This window comes from Dama dama, chromosome 11 (assembly GCF_033118175.1).
Source record: "Dama dama isolate Ldn47 chromosome 11, ASM3311817v1, whole genome shotgun sequence".
Taxonomy (NCBI): Eukaryota; Metazoa; Chordata; class Mammalia; order Artiodactyla; family Cervidae; genus Dama; species Dama dama.
In genome coordinates, this window is record NC_083691.1 from 55,819,003 (window position 1) to 55,839,791 (window position 20,789).

At 47.1% G+C, this 20,789-nt stretch overlaps 1 protein-coding gene across 1 annotated transcript in view; it reads right to left on the minus strand.

Annotated features, from left to right (window-relative positions):
* Positions 1–20,789, minus strand: part of POLR1A (RNA polymerase I subunit A) — an 84,234-nt gene that overhangs the window by 15,481 nt on the left and 47,964 nt on the right. Inside the window, exons 15-24 of the mRNA XM_061155270.1 lie at positions 12,534–12,683; positions 10,715–10,898; positions 8,076–8,158; positions 7,802–7,960; positions 6,030–6,128; positions 4,894–5,046; positions 3,537–3,619; positions 2,927–3,092; positions 1,898–2,119; positions 572–786 (exon numbers count right to left, since the gene is read on the minus strand). Coding sequence (XP_061011253.1) covers positions 572–786; positions 1,898–2,119; positions 2,927–3,092; positions 3,537–3,619; positions 4,894–5,046; positions 6,030–6,128; positions 7,802–7,960; positions 8,076–8,158; positions 10,715–10,898; positions 12,534–12,683 — 1,514 coding nt within the window. The remainder of the gene's footprint in view (positions 1–571; positions 787–1,897; positions 2,120–2,926; positions 3,093–3,536; positions 3,620–4,893; positions 5,047–6,029; positions 6,129–7,801; positions 7,961–8,075; positions 8,159–10,714; positions 10,899–12,533; positions 12,684–20,789) is intronic.

Genomic DNA, 20,789 nt, shown 5'->3' on the forward strand with positions numbered 1-20,789 from the left:
GCTATATATAATGTATTATATCCCATTACACCATACTAAATTTACAGCTGACAAAACTTTAAGTATTTTTCATATTAATTAATTTCTTTTCCCCATTTTATTTTTCTGTGAACAAGTCCAAGCTGGGGACTCCATGTGGTCCTTCTTCCTCCAAGCCTTGAAACTTGAAGCTCAAAGGGTCACTGGAATCATCAGACCTAGCTCCTTACTGAGATGTGGTGTCATAGGGCAAAGGATGATCTGTGCCAGGTCCCAGGGTTGGCAGCTGCTGACCAGACTTCCTGCCTCTCACTGAGGCACACCTACCATCCCACACGCAAGAGAATGGGCACTATGTAAGCCTCCTTCCCAGCAGAGCACTCTCCTCCATCCTGGCCCAGGTGGTGGGGGGAGGCACTCCTGCCTAAGCTCTCATCCATCCCGCAGCCCTCAGGGATTGCAAGGCACCCTCTGTTTCACTTCCCTCCCTCCCACTGGAAGTCTCAGACCCAGAAGGCTGCCAGAGTAGGCAGGGAAGGGCCTGAGAGAAGCAGAGTCTCCCTCTGCAGGTGCAAAAGGTCAGTGTTATTACCTGTCGAGAGAAAGCCCTGATTTCTCGTAACTCCTCTCTGCCTGAGCTGCCCACTCACAGCTGTAGTCGTCCATCTTCTTTTCAAATGTTTCTGACACAGATGCAAAGTAGATGTCCGGGCGCCAGACAGACAGACTGGGGTCGGGACAAGGAGCCGCCTTCTTCTGGTACTTCCTCCGGCTTTGTTCATCTAACTCAGCCCACATCCTCAGCATCTGGAAGGAAGGACAGGACTCAGCTATGTGGGACAACACCAGGAATGGGCTTCTCTTCCTGGGGTGTCCAGTAGGATGAGGAAGATCAAAGGCCCTTGCTTCAAATGACAGCATGGGAAAGAGACAGAAATCTGACAGCACAGGAAAGCCATCTTGACATTGGAAGCACAGAGAAACCGAATCCATCCCAGGGCGTACTGCTTGACCACGACTCTAGGAGCCATTCACTGTGGCCCTTCAAGCACAAGCAGGGTGACCATGTAAGCTACTCTCCAAACTGCGATACTTGTAGAATAAAATGGAACGTTATTAATAATCATCCTGGGATGAGAGGCAAACCAGGGCTGCCTCAGGCCCACAAGGACACAGTCACCATGAGCCAGGTGACTGTGCTGATCCCCGTCTGTCCCCTGTCCAGGCTTTCACACGCCTGATGCCCCAAAGCTGCCCCATAGCAACCGCTTCCAAGTGCTCCTCTGCCTCCTGGCTCAGCCATGCCTGGAAGGTGGGAGATCGCAGAAGAGGGGAGAGAGGGAGGAGTAAGGCTGGACATCCAGTCCCTACCCTGAGGGGTCTCTGAGCCCCAGTCTCTCAACTGAGGACTCCTGTCACGTGGTCTCTGCCCACGGCCACCTTCTCTCCTCCTGGTGACTGTTCACGTCCTCAGGGAGGCTGGGGAACCCAACTTACCAGCCCTAGTGAGCTGCCTGGAACCCTGCCCACACCTTAGTAAAGATGTGGATATGCGTGCTCAGTCGCTTCAGTCATGTCTGACTCTTTGTGACCCTATGTGCCGTAGCCCTCCAGGCTCCTCAGTCCATGGGGATTCTCTAGGCAAGAATACTGGAGTGGGTTGCCATGCCCTCCTCCAGGGGATATTCCTGACCCAGGGATTGAACCTGAGTCTCCTGCATTGCAGGTGGATTCTTTACCTCTAAGCCACCAGGGAGGACTCTTTGTAAAGATTTCCCCTCCTTAAATTGATATTTGATATTGGCCATTTTTCCTGGCCAATAGAGAATGAAGCTAGATTTCATGGTGGGACCTTCCACCAGGAAAACCACCCCTCATCCCTTCAACCCCACTGATCCCCTGTCTCCTCCAGCATCACCTGGTAAGTTTCGGGGCTGCGGCCGTTCTGGTTTGTGCCCTCAAGGTTCAAGGCTTTCACGGCCGCCTGAATTTTTTGGGAGTAATTCAAGAAGGCGCCTTTCCTTAGGAGGGTGTTGGAATGCTTGCTGTGCCATTTTTTGATGGCTCTGAAGTGACGGAGAGCTTTCTGGGGATCCGCTCTGGATAAAACTTCATGGAGATGCTTTGATTTCATTATCACCTAGACAAACAGATCACACAAGCAAGAATGAAGAGGTGAGGGTGTAACACAAAAGCCATGTCACACAACTCACACAACTTCATAGGAGGTGGCCCGTGTGGAGCCCTCACGATGCCCCTTGGGGGGCTGAGCACCCGCTGCCAACCAGGGCCTCACTCTATGCCAACCAGAGTCGGGAGCTGGCAGTCTCAGGAGCTGAGGGCACGGGGCAGAAACCCTGACACTCAGAGTCCTTCCAGAACACGGGTATTTCTGGGAAGAAAGGAGGAGGGGACAGGCACCAGGGTGAAAGGAGCCGGCCCTTAACTTTCAATCTGACCACCTGCTCATGACCTTGAACAGGCCATGTCAGTTTCAGTTTCCCAAACTGCAAAACCTGGGGGACTGCTCAGCCAATGCTGACGATCCCTCTCGGGCCAATAAGGCGTGGAATGAAAACGATGGGCTTGTGAGTCAGAGGGCCTGGGTGCAGAAACAAGTCCTGCTCCTCACCAGTTCGTCACTTAAACTCTGATACTCAGTTGTCTTGGCTGTAAAATGGGCAGAGGGGCCCCTGTGTATCCAGGCAGCAGTGAGGAGGCAGGCAGACAGCCACAGTGCACTCGGACCATAAATGCCCCCAACAGTGCAGTTGTTCGAAGCATCTGCCAAGTCAGGTGTTCCAGGGCGTTCACTGCTTGGTGCTTTTAAATTCTCCCTACTCTAGTTTTCAGCGGTCACTCTGATTGGGTGGCAAAGCTCAGGGTGGGAGGTCCACCACACAGGCCCTACCCTGCCACTCCCCGGCTCCGGAAGGTGGCACACTACCTCATAGTTGCTGGCGAGGAAGGGGAACTGCTTAGGCTGCAGGAACTGTGTCTTGGGGATGTCCAGGCCGTCCTCCCCGTACAGGAACTGCACCACGCTGCCGTCGCTGTCGCGGACTGTCAGGTCGTACTGGACCACCAGCCCCTCCAGGTGTTTGATGATGCACCTGTACAGAGATCCTTCGCTCAGTGCCTACTGGGACTTCCCACCTCCTGGAGCAGCCTTTGATGGGGCAGGTGGAAGGCAGAGGCAGAAAAGGGGACTGCTGTTCTGCAGCCAAGCAAGCCCCAGGACAGGCTGGCTCCCGTGCCCCTGCGCAACCCTTGCTCCCATCTCCAGCCCTGGTTGCCTGCCCAGTCACTCTCCGGGAAAGGGCATGCCTGCTGACGCCTAGGCCCTTCGTATAAACCTCTGACCAATCCTCTAGAAGGAGAAGAATACTGGCTATTTTCTGTCTCAGGACACCCATGGATTACTTTTCAGAAGTTTTTTTTTTTTTTCCCCAAAGGGAGCTTAAGCGAATTGGCAATGAAAATGTGAAAAAGTGACAGAGGCTGAATGGACCTGGGACGCTGAGCCACCTAAAGGTGGCAGAGCAGGTGCTTTTTACCTCTGGAGGTAGCCGGAACGGCTGGTCTTCACAGCAGTGTCCACCAGACCCTCTCGCCCGGCCATGCAGTGGAAGAAGAACTCCTGTGGGAGAAGCGGGAAGGTCCAGGGGTGGCACAGTGAGGACAGCCTGCTTCCTGGAGGGCGGCTCAGGCCAATGTCCCCAGCAGCTCTGACGGCTCTGATGACGCCAGAGGCATCTGCCCTCCCGTGCGGTGACCTCTGTCTTATCCTGCCCGAGAGCAGAGGGACAAGTAGAGGAGAAGGGCCAGTTCTCATTCTCAAGAGTCCATCCTCAGAGTCACCCTCTATTTTTCAAACAGAAATAGCACTTTTGCCTCATCACGTAGTGTTTTCCAAACTTCCACAATGAGACATGCATTTATAACAATGATCGGCAAACATGTACATATATCCACACACATGTGTGGATAAGGATACATGATTCAAGCTAAGACTATGAAACTTTATGAAACAACCCCAGCCCTCACTCGGATGCCTTCTTTATCACCCTACTCTATTTCATCACATAAAGCCAGTTGCTATCTTTTACCACGGTTTCATGATTCACTTAGGGGTCGCAGCCAGAGTTTAGGACTCTCTGGTCTACATCAGCTCTCCACCACCCTTTGCCAGAGGCCATGGACAACCACCTGAGAGTCTGTGTGAGACCAAGAGATAAGCCCTGGGAGTAGCCGATGGCCTTGACACAAAAGGTCAGTCCTCTTCACAACCTAGACTTAGTTGTCTGACCACAAGAGGTGTCTTTGCAGAGATGCACTGGACTAGGGAACAGAAAGCACTAATCGAAAAACCATTTCTCAAAGTGTGAGGAGAAAACCTTTCTCTTAGGGGAGAGTTCTATCGTTGATGGAGGGAAAACTAGGCATTTACTACAACTGGTCAGTTTCCCCATGGTCAAGGAAGAGCCATGAGGCTCTCTTAGGGGAGCTTTGTAAACTAAATCTCTGCAATGCTCCTTTTGGCAACGGAGAGCACTCTGGGAAAGGCTCCCCTGTCCCCACCTGCCCTCAGAGGCAGGGAAGAACCGGCTGAGAGAAGGCACGAGGCAGGAAGACGTCGAGCTGGGACTGATCTTATTCACCTTCCCACTCATCAGCAATCCTGCCCGAGCTCCCACGATGTGCCAGGTACCGCGTTGGGCTCTGGCATTATGAAGGTGAACATGATGTGGCTCTACGGTCCTCAGGGGCCCCTGCCATCTAGAGGGTAAGCAAGGATGTGGTGGCATTTATTCCTTGACTATCTTTGCTTAAAGCTATTGGTGAAGGTCATAGGCTTCCTACTCCTGAGCATAAAAATGAGGAAGCCAAAAGGAAAAACCAAAAAATACATACCGGAGGCTTGATGCCAGTGAGGAACCTGCCAGTGACGAAGCCACCAGCCCTGGGGGTGAATTCATAAGGCTCGAAGCAGGGCAACGACTTGCCAGATGCCATGAGCGGGGGTCTCCGGCCTTCCAATTCGATCTGGCCCAGCAGGCACGAGATCTGAGAGAAAGGAAACCCAGATGGAACTGAAGACCCACACACGCCTTAAATGATGCTCTGTCCCAGCAGGGGATGGAGCGCCTGCTCTTGAAGAAAAACTGCATGGAAATGGAGTTCCTGAAGGTCAACCTACATTTCTTAATGAACCAGGAAAGCTGATGTTTCAGGAAAATAACTGTATCTTCCTTTCACTGACTGATTAGAATTTTCATATTTGGGGTCAGTTGAAATAGACAGTGCTTTGCAAAAGCAGCCATGTTTCAGAATAATCTCGTGTTATACCTGAAAGGGACCCTCCCTAACGGGGAAACTGAGATGAGCAGAAAATAGTTTATTGTGATCCTGAACATTCTCAGGTCAAAAGAGAATGAAACTGCCTAGTGATGCTCTTGGGGGCAGTGTGTCTGGATTTTACTTAGTCAAAAGGGCTTCCTGATGGCCTCGAGCCTTGAAAGCCCATTCCTACTGTTCTGTACTCACCAAACAATGAGATGGTCCTTAGACACTCTCAAGATCATCAAATTTAAAAAAAAGTTGCTAAGATTTGTGAAATCATTGTGATACCACTGCAACATGAAAATATATAACCATACAGTATCTAAATTTATAATAGGCATCTATATGATACACTATGGAGAAGGAAATGGCAACCCACTCCAGTATTCTTGCCTGGAGAATCCCATGGACAGAGAAGCCTGGTGGGTTACAGTCCATGGGGTCGCGAAGAGTCGGACACGACTGAAGCGACTTAACATGTACACACACGATACACCATCTGGATACTCATCTCTATGTGTCTGCAACACTGGCATGTTAACAGTGGTAGCTCCTGTACTGATTTCTACATATATTTTTGTATTGCACAGTACTTGCCACGCTTTACATAGAACATGGATTCTTTCAAAAACAGAAACAAATCTGAAAAGTGCCCCCTACAACCACCCCAGTCTTCTGCCAAGCAGCCAGCCCGCCTTTGCTCACACCTGCATGGTGTTCACTGTCGAACCTTTGGCTCCAGACTGCACCATCATCTGCAGATTATTCTCTGGGAACTGTCTGTGCAGGCCGAAGGGCATGCATGCCTGCGGATGGAACACACACATCAGTCAGCGACTCCTCCTTGGGAATCTCAGGTTTAGAAGGTAAATGCGGGAGCCCACTTAAGACTATGAATCTGGAGAGCAGTGCCAGATTCCATTTGAGGTTAAGGAGAAGTCTTGTCGGCATTAATCTTTTGGCTGGAAGCCCTGCAAAGAGGTCTAAAGAGTGGCTCCGGGTGCCATGCTTTCAACACTTCCGCCGGGAAGCTGGAAGGCAGATGCAGAGGGGCAACCATCTTTAGTTCATGATGCTGAAATGCAGCTGGTTAAAAATAAAACCTAAGGTGGTGCCCTTGGGAACTTACCCATCAGAGCATGGCCTGGCCCTAGACAAGCAGCCATGATGACCAGTGCCCATGTCATACTCCTATCTGCCAACATGCTGCCCAAGTGCCAAACAGGTGCTTCACTTCAGTTCCTGGGGCAGAAGAGTAGCCAAAGCCCCCAGGTGGACTGGGGAGATGCTGTGGAGAGGTGGGGGGTGGCTCTGAGTTTATCTAAGCCTCTGCCTTGGGATGCAGACACCCACCCTCACACAGGAGAGACAAAGTGGATGTGAAGAGACAGAGGAAAAGACGCACAGTAATCCTGAGACGCTTGAGATGACGCCCCACGTGCAGTATCCCCAGTGAGCCCCGGAAGCTGAGCCTCCCCGTTCTCGAGCAATGCTGGAAGGCTGGAAGGAACCTCGCCTCGCAAGGACGGAACTGTACCAACAAGGTCTGCTGACAGCCAGTCAGAATTGAGTCAGCAAACACTGACTTCTGCTGGGCTTGGTCCTCCCTCTTCCTCCTCGGGTTGGGTGTCAAGGCCCAGGAGGCCGGGGTGAGGGCCAGGCGGGCTCCTTCAAGCCGCAGGACTCGGAGCCCCAGCTCTGGGGCAAGAATGGGGCTCCCTCTCCTTTCTCAGCTGTGGGGCTTTGGAGGACTGGCGGGAAGGTCAGACCTCACCCAGGACACTGTGCAGATGAGTTCCTGAATCCTGCCAGCAAATCAGTGAGGCAGGTGCTCCTCCCATCCCTGCCCCAGGGGAGGACACTTTGCTCAGACCACTCACATCACACAAGGCCGGAGATCTCAGAGCAAGTCCATGGAAGAGCCAGGATTCAAACACGGGCCTTCACCCCAGCTCTCCTACACACGCAGCACTGGAGGTGCTGATCCTTTACCGTGCCCCTCCACCCTGCAGAGGCCCCTGGAAAAGACTTTCTTCAGTCCCCTTTAAGGCCATTACCCTAAAATACAAACATTTAAAACAACAACTAGTGCAGAATTCCCTGGCGGTCCAGTGCTTCGGACAAGGCGCTTTCATTGCCGAGGACCTGGGTTCAATCCCTGTTTGGGGAACTAAGATCCCACAAGCCAGATAGCGTGGCAAAAAATAAATAAGTAAAAGAAAGAAAGAATAATGCAATGCCTTCATGCTCAGCATTAATCAAAGGAAGACCTCTCCAGACCCTCACCGAGGGTACAAATCCCTTGGCTTTTCAAAGTGATCAATTCTACTTGCCCCATCTCGAGTCTCACCTAGTCAGCTGTTCAACAGTCAAATTGCTTCAAGAGGCCCAGAGTGAGACTCAAAATGTAATTAGAAAAAACAAAAAACAAAACAGCATTCAAAATGGTGGTGGCAGATGCACATGCCACTGGACTAACCTTGTTAATTTCATTGCTGTAATGGTTCACTTCCTCCTTGAACTTCAGGTCAATCATGTTAAAATCCCTCTGGTCTTTACCCAGATGGGCATCCTGCCACTTCCCTCGGACCTCATCACATGACGCTGCCTCTGGCAGGTTTAACGCAGCCCTGACAGCCTAGGATTAAAAGAGGAAACATTGGAGGCTGCAGGCAAGGGAGGAAGGTGTGGGCTCCATCCTGCTGGAGCCCGACCGACTCTGCAGCAAGTGGTATCCCCCAGGCCCTTCTTACCCGGGGCCCACAGTGGGTTGACTCTTCAATGATCCCATGTCTCCTGACATCCGCCTTTGGCTTGACCAAAATGTCTTCTACTCCTGTGAAGTAAAACAGACCAGTTTGGGTGCAACCGGGCCTGACTTCTCACCAGGTTATGAACTTGGTGAGGTCAAGGCATGGGGCATGGTGACAGGCACCCAGGGAGCACCTGAATAATGATGGTGACATTCCCATCACCTCAAAGAGACTGCTACCATCTCTTAAGTGCTTATCATCTTACAAATGACAAAGCTAAGGCTCAAACTTGAGCCCACGGGTACGGAGGTAGAAAGCCGACCCAGGCCCAAGTCCCATACTTGGCCACCAGCTACAGGTCCTCCATTCAAAACAACACGTTGGATGAATTGGACAGAGGTGAAGATGACATTCTGGGTGAAAAACTGGGGTTGAGGAAAACAGAAGAGGGAGGAAGCAGACATCCCAGTTTTGACTTCCAGAAATCACATGTCAGCAGGGACCACACTATATAGCTGTGAGAATCCGTGGGCAAGCACACACAGACACATCCAAGCCTGGCTGACAGGGACAACCACTGCAGGGTCCTCTCTGTTGCTCTGGAAGGAAGAGTGCCTGGGCCACTTCAGTGACGCCTGTCCCTCTGGCTTCAAAGGGCTAAGGAGTTCCCCATCTTAGGCAAGAAGTCATCCCACTTCATTTTTCAATGAACTACTTTCTGTCTACATTTGAGAGCTACTGACCTCAACAGTCCCTCAGTCAAGGTTTCAGGGGGAAGGGAATTCAAGGCTGCCGTATTGCAAAGCTGGGCTAAGCTGTCTGGGACTCCCACATGCAATGTTCTGGAAGCCTGAGTGCCTCTAAAGAACTTAAGGAGGAGAAAGAATCTGTTGCTCTGTGAGCAAGCCACACCATAACAATGGGCCCTTCCACAGGGTCAGCTCCAGGCCATCTTGCTCTCCCTTCAGTGACCTCTGGCTGCAAGGGCTGAAGGCACTTCCATTAGCCTGGACTTCCCTCCAAGCTTGACAGTCTTTGCACTTTGGCCAGTTTCTCCTTGGATCACGTGCTGAGCATAGCTGCTTGTTAGGTTCAGTCCCCATCATGGTCTGGGTGTGGATTCTTCATCTACTTTTTTTTTTTTAATTTATTTACTTTTGGCTGCTCTTGGTCTTCATTGCTTTGCTCAGGCTTTCTCTAGTTGTGGCAAGCGGGGGTTCTCTTTGTTGCCGTGCGTGGACTTCTCATTGTGATGGCTTCTCTCCTGTGCAGCACAGGCTTTACGTGTGCAGGCTTCAGTAGTTGCGGCACACAGGCTTACCTGCTCTGCGGCCTGTGGGATCTTCCTGGACCAGGGATCGAACCCGTGTCTCCTGCAATGGCAGGTGGATTCTTATCCACTGTGCCACCAGGGAAGTCCATCTACTTTCCATTTTTAAAGATATTTGTTCAAGGAAGCTCACCAGAAAATACTGTGAGAACCAGGAAAGAGCTTAAAATGTCTAATAACAGGAACTGGTAAAATAAACCATGGTACATCTACAAAAGCAGGACAGTTTATAGCCACGGACCTGAGGAAGTCAGTTTATATCTGCTCAAAGAAGGACATTTATAAAACATATCTGTAAATGGTAGAAGGAAGCAGATTACAAAACACTAGGTATTACTGTAGGAAACCCTTTTTTTCTGAAAGTGTTTGTACTTAGAAAGTCTAGAAAGACATGTACCAAGTCAATATTGGTGTTATCTCTGGCAGTTGAATGCTGGGTGCTTTTTAATTATTTTCATGTCTGTGTTTATTTTGACTTTTCCACTATATAAGTTTTATAATTATGATGGCCTTGCTTCAGGTCAATGAGCAAATTCTAGCTGACCCACTGGCTCCCTGTGCACCTGAGCCAGTCCATGAACTCAGTCTCATCAGTTGGATGATTCCCACACTTGTTGGGGGTCCTGCTCAGTGCAAGGCCTGACACCCATTCCTCATGCATGGGAAACTGCAGAAGGGCTTGGACTCCGCTGTGCACACCGAGAGACACACCGCTCTGAATGAGCTCACGGCATGGAAAATATCAGCCCCCTTATTTTCTTTATCAAAGTCAACTTCCTAAAACAGTGGGCTGTCATTTCCAGGGAGAGAGTTCCTCCTTCTGTCTTAGGATCACTTGACAGGTCTGCCTCAACGTGGTACTTCCAACAGAACCCGCTGTGTTGGGAGATGTGGGCTGTTCTGACAACAGGAAGACTCCAGGTGGAGCGCAGAGTGCCCGGAAGATTCTGGAAGGGCACTTGCAGGAGAGAATGGAGGTATGAGTGTGAAGAAAAATCAGTCTAGGAGACTGGAGACCATAAAGAAAGGCGTTGAGAAAGGGACAGAATGGAAATGTAGATGGGGGAAGGGGTGTCACTCTGTGCTCTATGAAGAGAGGAAGAGACTGGGGTGTATGGGTGTGTGTGGGGGGTTGCGGAAGCATGGAGAAGCAGCAAGGCTGTGCAGTGTCACTGGTGGCCCCGTGAAGATGCCCTCACGAAGGGAGCCCGGCTGTTCCCCTGGAACCAGGAGAGACAATCTGGCAGGTGTGCTGGCTGGGGAAGCGGACTGAGCGGGGTGGGGCCCCAGAGCCACCTGGCTGACTCACCCAAGGTGAAGCCTCTGTAGAGCTGCAGGTAGGCGGTGAAGAGGCGGGCCAGGCAGGTGAGAACCCTGCCGCTGGTCTCCCCACCGTAGATCTCGTAGCAGCAGTGGACCAGGCCGTAGGCGGAGCTCCCGTAGTGCGCCTTGTCCAGCACCCCGCAGAGCAGCTCCCCTGCTCTGATGATCACCTGCGGACGGATGGCCACTGGCGCTGGGGGGGAGCACCCAGCCCCTCCCTCACTCCGTGTCTTACTGACCTTATAACCCTCACCTGCCTCAAATCCCTGATGCAAAGAAGCGGATAAAGCAGGTGAGCACATAGAGAACAACATTCAGGGCTTCCCTGGTGGCTCAGTGGTAAAGAATTCATCCGCCAATGCAGGAGACATGGGTTCAATCCCTGATATGGGAATATCCCACATGCCTTGGAGCAACTAAGTCTGTGAGCCACAACCACCTGAGCCTGTACTCTAAAGCCCAGGAGCCACAACTGCTGAGGCCTGTGCTGCCCAACCAGAGGAGCCACTGCAGTGAGAAGCCTGTGCACCACAACTAGGGAGTAGCCTCCAGGCTCTCCGCAACTAGAGAAAAAAAGCCCACGTAGCAACGAAGACCCAGCACAGCCAAAAATAAAATAAATAGCATAAAAAAAAGAACATTAAAAAAAATTCTTTTTCGGGGACTACCCCCCCCCCCCAACTATAGACAGTTCAGTGTGTTCCTACATGGCCCCACTCCCATCACCCATCCGTTCTGACTTGGGGTCACGTATCCTTGACAAAAACTTTGTGACTGAAAAGGAGTACATTTTGAGTCTAAACTTCATAACTGTGACCTTGGCCTAGGTACTTCCTCCCTGGAACCTTGGGAGTAAGAAAAAGATAACCTTTCTAATATCCTTTAAGGCTTGAATTTGTACTTCCCTAAAGCTTGTTTCAAGCATCAGAAGCTAATTTAAAGAAGGATTTCTAGTTTAAATTTAAATTTAAAACTCAATTTAAATTTCTAGTTTAAAGGATTTCTAATTTAAAGAAGAGTGCTGTACACATTAAGTGTATGATCTACGAAGGGAAAGAAAACGGGCAGCTTGGGTTCTATTATGAATGGCATGTGTGTTAGACCCTGTGACAAAGCCCTTGTGAGCGGGGGCCCTGGGGATACTTCCCCACCGAGAGCATATGAGGCCCTGGAAATCTTCAGTGTGGGGTCACAGTCTCACTCTCCTGCAACAGCGCTGTGTCCCTGGGGTTTGGCTGTCCTGGAGATGCTGCCAAGGCCTGGTTCCTAGGCATGGAGCTGGGAGGTGTGAAACCTCAGCACAAGGTGATGACAGCCAGCCAATCACGGGTCTCAGGGTCTGCATGTCCAAGCTTTGCAGAGTCAAGTTTGAGGCCTTCTGCTGGAAGAGCCTTCCCAAGCTGGCTATAAGCTTTACATAAGAGTCAAGCGCTAATGGTTGGGGACTTCCCCTGTGGTCTGGTGGCTAAGAGTCTGAGCTCCCAATGCAGGGATCTCAGGTTCAATCCCTAGGTCAGGGAACTAGATCCCAGATGCCACAACTAAGAGTTCACATGCTGCAATTGAAGATCCCATGTGCCAAAACTAAGATCTAGTAGAGCCTACAGCCAAATAAATAAAGAAAAAAAAAATAAATTAAAAAAGGAATACTAGTGGTTGACTCTACACAGCTCGGTACAACTTCTTCCTTCGAGGCATGACTCCTCTGTCTATACATGTGCCTCCACTTTTCTGTCTTGGTTTTAAGTCAAGCCGCCTAAACCTGGGACTAGAAGTCTCCAATGTACACAGCTGGGCAGCCATACCTGGGACTCACACATGGAGTCGGGGTTAAAGCCGGGAACGAGCCGAGGAGGCTCCTTCACCCAGGCCTTTCCGCCGATCTTCGCCTTTCCTGACAAGTTCAAGGGGATATGGTCCTCCGGGATTATGTTGATGAGCAATGTGGACACGACCTGGAAAGAAAAAGAAGACAAAGCTGATGGCAGGAAGAAAAGCTGAGATGTTTCCTTTTAGGTCCGCTTGTCTTTCTTAATCCTGAAAGGCAGACAACTCCATTCTGATGAGCTGTAGGTGAAGCAGAAAAAACAAACCAACCAAACACCACCACCACCACTACCAACAAAGGGACAGTTTCTTGTCTGTGGGACAAGCTGATCTCAGTTTTTACTTTTCTGCTTATGTGACTTATGTATAATGTACAGCATGTGAGAGCTGGACCATAAAGAAGGCTGAGCACTGAAGAACTGATGCTTTCAAACTATGGTGCTGAAGAAGACTCTTGAGAATCCCTTGGACAGCAAGGAGATCAAACCAGTCAGTCCTAAAGAAAATCAACCCTGAATTCACTGGAAGGACTTGATGCTGAAGCTCCAAAACTTTGTCTACCTGATACGAAGAGCCAACTCATCGGAAACGACCCTGATGCAAGGAAAGATTGAGGGCAAGAGAAGAGGGTGACAGAAGATGAGATGGTTGGATAGCATCACTGACTCAATGGACATGAGTTTGAACAAACTCTGGGAGATAGTGAAGGACAGGGAAGCCTGGCGTGTTGCAGTCCAGGGGTCACAAAGAGTCAGACATGACTGAGCAAGTGAACAACAACAGGATTAGAAACAAACACACACCACTAAGAACCTCACTTCATCTTAGAGAGCATCACCCCCTGACCTGAAAATTAAATTCCTGAATAGACCAAGGGAAGAAAAGGAAAATAAATTGCTGTGGGCTCATAGCACAGAAAGATTTAAATTTGTATGTGGTTTAAAAAAAAAAAAAAGAAACAAGGACAGCAGGATTGAGGGAGGCTGAGGCAGCGCTGACATGTCAGCCCCAGCACTGGGGCAAAGGTCCAGGAACGCTTGTCAGAAGCATCCTCCTCCCATTTTCAGGCCACGTCAAAGCACGTGACAATTATCACATACAATCAGTAACATCCTCCTGTAGAATAGCGTTGACTTTCTGGCGCCAAGGAGGAAAGGATGTGAAGACTAAGAACTCAGAGCTTTCCCTCGAAAGAGCTTCACAGAGGAGGCCCAAGTATCTGACTGAAAAGCGAACTGCAGTGAAGCTTTGAGACGCAGGGGGTGTCCCAATGTCCACTCCATCATACAGGTTGTGAGTTGTGGGGCAAACAGTTATGCTCTCGGCCTTAGCTTGCGCATGCATAGAATACAGTTACGATCCGTTCATTCATTAAGCAATTATATATCGAGTGCTTACTATGAACCAGGCACTGGGGGGAGTGGTGAATAAAACAGTCGCCGCCCTCAGTGGAGCCTCCAGTCCCAAGTGGATCCACACTTTGGAGGAAAATAAAGCGGGGAAGGAATAGCTAGGGTAGAGCAGGGGGAAGAGAGAATACCTGGGATTTTGAATAAGACAAGCAGGGCCTTACCACAACAGAGACGGGAGCCCTGAGGAGGTCAGATCATTCATTTTGGGCAGGAGGCTTTTCATTCAAGTGTGAAGTATTTGGAAGGTTTTGATCACAGGAGTGACATGCTCAGATTTCACTTTTAGCAGGATCCCTTGTTCCACACACTGACCTGGCCAAAAAGTTCTTTTGGGTTTTCCCATAGAATGTTACGGAGAAACCCAAATGAACTTTTTGGTCAACCCAACACATTCCTGGCCTGGACTTCGAGGCTAAATCAATGATGCAGAGAATAAGCCTCCCAAGTGACACTGACAAGAAGACTTGGCACTTTAGAAGCAGTCATTAAGGCAACGTGAGCAGGAAGCACGCAGGACGGAGTCTCTGTGTGAGGCCCATCACAGGGCACACTGGTGAGGTGATAGCTTGGCTTCCACATGATTCACTGTTACAGAGCTGATCCCAGAAATTGATTTATTTGACTGGAATTAATTATGGCTACTTGAAAGGCTGGGGAGTCCTTCTCCTGCTTAAATCAGTATGGCCATCCACTCAATCTGTTGCTGCTGAGTCGCTAAGTCGTGTACGACTCTTTTACAACCCCATGGACTGTAGCCTGCCAGTCTCCTCTGTCCATGGGATTTCCTAGTCAAGAATACTGGGGTGGGTTGTTCTTTCCTTCTCCAAGGGATCCTCCTGACCTGGAGATCTAACCCGCTTCTCCTGTGTCTCCTGCACTGGCAGGCAGATTTTTTACCACTGAGCCACCTGGGAAGCTCTCATTCACTCTATGTGTGTGCATGCTCAAAAAGTCGTGTTCGACTCTTTGCAACCCCATGTACTATAGCCTGCCAGGCTCCTATGTCTATGGAAAATTTCCAGGCAAGAATACTGGAGCAGATTGCTATTTCCTCCTCCAGGGAATCTCCCCAACCCAGGGATCGAACCCATATCTCTTGCGTCTCCTGCATAGGCAGGCAGATTCTTTATCACTGCACCACCTCTGCAGCTACTAACAGGAGGTCAACTTCACAAGCAGCCCACATGGGAGCAGCTGTACCTGGGATGACCATGGGTCAGTTCTGGAGAGGCCAAGGGCATGCATTCCCAAGGAAGCAATAGGCTTGAGGCAGGCAGACTGGTTGGACAGGTCCTGGGGCAGCGAGGGAGTGGGTAGGCGGGGCAGGGCTGGAGGCATTGGGAGCCATCTGCTGGCATGGACAGCTCTTTGTATGCCTGTACCAGGCCCATAAAGAAGGATCTGTATGTACACAATGGGGTCAGGGCGGTTACGAGAGCAGCTGTCTTTTCATGCATGTGCACCAGGAGCCGGGGGACAACTGGCAACAACATTGTTACAGAAAGCAGACAATACTCCTTGTTATCTCCGAGGAAAATGACCAGGAAGGTCTTGGTCCTCAGTCTTCACAAGGCCGGCACTGCCAGGACAGAGGGTAAGGAGGAAAGCTAGGAAGGTGACTTCCCAGGATGCTGACTACGAGCTGCACTTAAACCACAGTGCCACCTGCACAGTGGGAATTGCCAGCTGGGCACAGTCAGGATGGAAAGTCTGGGAGATGGCTAACACATGCAGCCAATACATGTAAGGAAAGGAGATGGACCTGCCACTTCATCTGTAAAATCAAGGGAGCAGGAAAAGCATCTGACAATCTCAATACCCTTTCACAATACAAACGGTCAACAGATTCGGAAGAGGCGGCAACATCAACTGCCTGATAAAGGGGAGGCACTGATGTAAAAACTACCACTGCCATTTTCAGTAAGCAAAGATGATGCTTTCTAAGATCAGGAACAAGGAAAGAATGCATGCTTTTGCCACTCTATTCAATAATATTCTAGAGGTTTGAGTCAGGGCAATCAGGCATGGAAAGAAGAAAAAGCTTTCAGATTAGAGAGTAAGAAAGTAAACAACCTCTGAATGCAGATGACATAACCTTATACAGAGAAAACCTGAAAGAATTCAGAAGAACTTGTTAGCGCTAGTAAATGACTTGAGCAAAACTGGAAGATATAAGATCAATATTAAAAAATCAATCATATTTCTATACATTAACAATGAACAATCTGAAAATGAAATTAGAAAAACAATTCCACGTACAATAGAATCACAAAGAATAAAATACTCAGGAATAAATTCAACCAAAAAAGTCTAAGACTTTTAAGTGGAAAACAATAACATACTATTGAAAGACGTTAAAGAAGATCTAAGTAAATGAAAAGACATCATGGATTGGAAGGTTTCATATTGTTAAGATGGCAACACTTTCCAAATTGATCTACAGATTCAGTGCAATCCCTATTAAAATTCCAACTTGCATAACTAACAAGCTGACCCTAAAATTCAAATGGGAATGCAAGGGACCCCAAATGGTCAAAACAATCTTGAGAAAGTAGACAAAGCTGAAGGACTCATATTTCCAGATTTTAAAATTTATTACAAAGCTACAATAATCAGGACATGGGTTCCCAGGTGGCATGAGTGGTAAAGAACCCGCCTGCTGATGCAGGAGACATAAGACATGGGCTCGATCTCTGGGTTGGGAAGATCCCCTGAAGGAGGGCACGGCAAGTCCCTCTAGTATTCTTGCCTGGAGAATCCCCATGGACAGAGGAGCCTGGCGGGCTACAGTCCACAGGGTCACAGAGAGTCGGACATGACTGAAGCGACAGCACACAGCACTCATTGGCGCAAAGACAGACACACTGACCAACGGAATAGAGGTTAGAGTCTACGAGTAAGCCCATACCTCAGTGGCTAACTGATTTTCAACAAGAGTGCTAAGAACATTCAATGGGGAAAGAACAGTTTTATTAACAAAGGATGCTGAGACAACTGCATATCTACCAACAAAAGAATAAAGGTGGACCCCTATCTCATAATACACAGAAAAATTAACTGAAAATGGATCAAAGACATAAATGTCAGGGATAAAACCATAAAACTCTTAGTTGAAAACACAGCTGTAAATCTGTGTGACCTTAAAATTGGCAAAAGTTTCTAAGATATGACACCAAAAGTACAAGGAACCAAAAAAAAAGTAAATAGGATTTCAAAAAAATTTTAAAAAGTGATGTGTCAAAGGACACTGTCAAAGGAAAAAAGAACCCATACAATGGGAGAAAATACCTGTGTTATCATATATGTGATACAGATCTGGTAGCCAGAATATATAAAGAACTGTTAGAATTTAACAATAAAAAGACAAACAACCCAATTAATAAATGGGCAAAAGGCATGAAGAGACACATCTCCAAAGAAGATATTACAAATGGCCAGTAAGCACATGAAAAGCTGCTCAATATTATTAATCACTAGGAAAAGGCAAATGAAAACCATAATGAAAGACTACTTCACACCCACTAAGATGGCTATTTATTATTATCATTATTATTATTATTTTTTGGCTGTGCCACTCAGCTTGTAAGATCTTAGATCCCTGATCAGGGTTCAAACTCAGGCCCTGGCAGTGAAAGTGCCAAGTCCTAACCACTGCACTGCCAGAGAACTCCCCCAAGATGGTTATTTTAAAAACAAAAGAAAAATAAATGTTGGAGTGCATATGGAGAAATTAGAACCCTCATGTACTGTTGGTGGGGATTTAAAATTGTAAGCTGCCTTGGAAAACGGTTTGCTAGTTCCTCAAAAAAGTTAAACACAGAATTCCCTTATGACCCAGTGGCTTCTCTCTTAGCTATATATTCAAGAGAATTGAAAGTACATATTCATATAAATGAGTGCATCAGTTTCATGCACCAGTTATGCACAAATACTCACTGCAGTCTTATTTGTAACAGCCAAAAAGTGGAAAACAAGCCAAATTATCCATTTATCAACTGACAAGTGAATAACATGTGGAATATCCATACAATGGAATATTATTTAGCCACAAAAAGAAATGAGGTACTGTTTATGCTACAACATGAATGAATCTTGAAACCATTATGTTAACTAAAAGAAACAAGCCATAAAAAGGTACCTATTGTATGATACCATTTATATGAAATGTCTCAAACAGGCAAATCAATAGAGACAGAAAGTGATTTCCAGGGGATGGGGGAGGGAGGAATTAGGGCTGAATGCTAATAGGAACAGAGTTTCTTTGGGGGATTATGGAAATGTTCTGGAATTAGACAGTAGAAATGGTTGCACCACAGAGAATACACTAAAAATAAGCACTGAATTATACACTTACTAAAAATGGTAAAGTTTATGGTATGAATTATATCTCAATTTAAAAAAAAAAACAAGGATGCCAGACAAGATTCTAGGTCTCTTCCTGCACTAATACTGTAGAAGTGTATAATTTACTTTCTGGTCATAAACTATGCTAGGAATAAAAGACCAACCACAACATTCTCAGGGAACTAAGATCCCACAAGTTGCATGGTGTGGCTAAAAAGGAAAATAACTGGACACTCATTAAATATCTGCCATTAGAGGGACAGTTAAATCAACTATAGAATATCCATATTACTGGGTACAACACAGAATGGGTTAAGAAGAATGAAGTCAATCTACACGTACAGACAGAGAATGAACCCCACAATAGACCATTATCATAGCATGCCTACTCAGTTGTGTCTGACTCTTTACAATCCCAAGGACTGTAGCCTGCCACGCTCCTCTGTCCATGGAATTTTCCAGGCAAGAATACTGGCGTGGCTTGCCATTTCTTACTCCAGGGGATCTTCCTGATCCAGGGATCGAACCCACATCTCCTGCACTGGCAGGCAGATTCTTTGACCACTGTGACCTCTGAGAAGCCCATAGATCATTAAGTGAACTAAGTATGTCACGAAGCAATTATAAGAAACATTCTATTGCCCTAGCACATGAAAACAGCTAAATAAACTTTTTGCTACATCTGAAGTATGTTAGGGTGGTTCAAATTGCCTGAAATAATGGAAATAATGGCATTCCTTTTGGAGGACCTGACAGCTCATTTAAAGTAAGCCATCTTACAGATCAGTTTAAACTGAGGTCCACATACCTACGGATAAGGAAAATGCATATCTCAGGCAAAAGAATAACATGGATAAAGAAGCAGTCTTAAATACAAGCTCAAAATTGACTGTCAAATTTAATCATGGTTCATGGTTCCCCTGAGTAGGTATATGATTCCATTTTTATTTCTTCTCTGTGAGAGTATGCACTTAGATGAACAATGGAGTTGGAGAGAGAAGAAATTTTTCCTTTTTCCTTTGATATTACTATCTCTTTAAGTAAAAACTTATGTTACACTTCTATAGTTAATATAATAAATGAAATCAGCAAGGTTGTGGAATACAAGGACAATACAAAATTACAAAATTAGTTGTATTTCTCTATACTAACCATAAACAAATAGGAAATTCAATAATAAAATCATCTATAATAGCAATATCTAGAAATGAATCTAAGGAAAGATGAACAAGACTTCTATGTCACTGAAAGAATGGAATATTCAGTACTGGAAATATGTCCATTCTCCCTAAGTGATCTGTAGATGCGATGTAATTCCAATAAAACTCCTTGTAGCTATTTTTTGGCAGAAATGTACAAGAATGCTTTGAAATTCATGGGGCCAAGCATATTCAAGAGAGTCTTAAAAAACAATGCTGGAGACTTACTATCAAAAATCAAAACTTATTATAAAGCTACAATAAGTAAGAGTGTAGTATTGGTGCAATGGAATCAAACAACCAAAGGAACTGAAATGAATCCAGGAGTAGACCTACACATATGCAATTAGTTGATTTAGGACACAAGAAATACTAAAGAGCAGAGGAAAAGCAAACACTTCTCATCAATTACGTCACATCAATGGGATAGTCCTACAGGAAAAAAATGAATCCTGACCCCTACCTCACATCAACACACCCACGAAAACCAACTCTGGGCATAAGTAGACCTAAACATGAATGGTAAAACAATAAAACTGCTAAACAGTGATACAGAGAAATATCTTAATGACTTTGGGGCAGGCAAATAATTTTTATACAGGACTAACTAGCCATAAAAGGCAAAGCCTGGTGAATTATATTACATAAAATAAAGAGCTTCTGATCATTAGAAAACAGCATTAAGTGAAAGGGCAAAAAGGCTAGCCATCAAGTAGAAGGTATTTGTAATACCTATAATCTGGTAATGGACCTACACAAGGATATACTTCTAAAACTCTTACCTATTAATAAGAGAATGGCATAGGACTGAAAAAAGGCAAAAGACCTGAACAGGAACTTCACAAAAGGTGAGATCCCAATGGCCATAACGATATAAAGAGGTGCTCAAACTCATTCGTTACTGTGAGTGCTAAGTCGCTTCAGTTAGGTCTGACTCTGTGCGACCCCATGGACTGTAGCCCACCAGCCTCCTCTGTCCATGGGATTCTCCAGGCAAGAACACTAGAGTGGGTTGCCAAGTCCTCCTCCAGGAGATCTTCCCAACCCAAGAATCGAACCCATGTCTCTTACTTCTCTTGCATTGGCAGGCAGGTACTGCTGAGAATAAGGAGAAACCATAACCCTCCTGCCCTGCTGATGGAGGTATAAATTGCTACAATCACTTTGGAAAACTGTTTACTAAACTATTATAGTTGAAAGTAGATCTTATATCTCAGCAATTTGATTCCTTGGTATTTACCCATCAAAATGCATACGTATGTTCAATAAGAGACATATA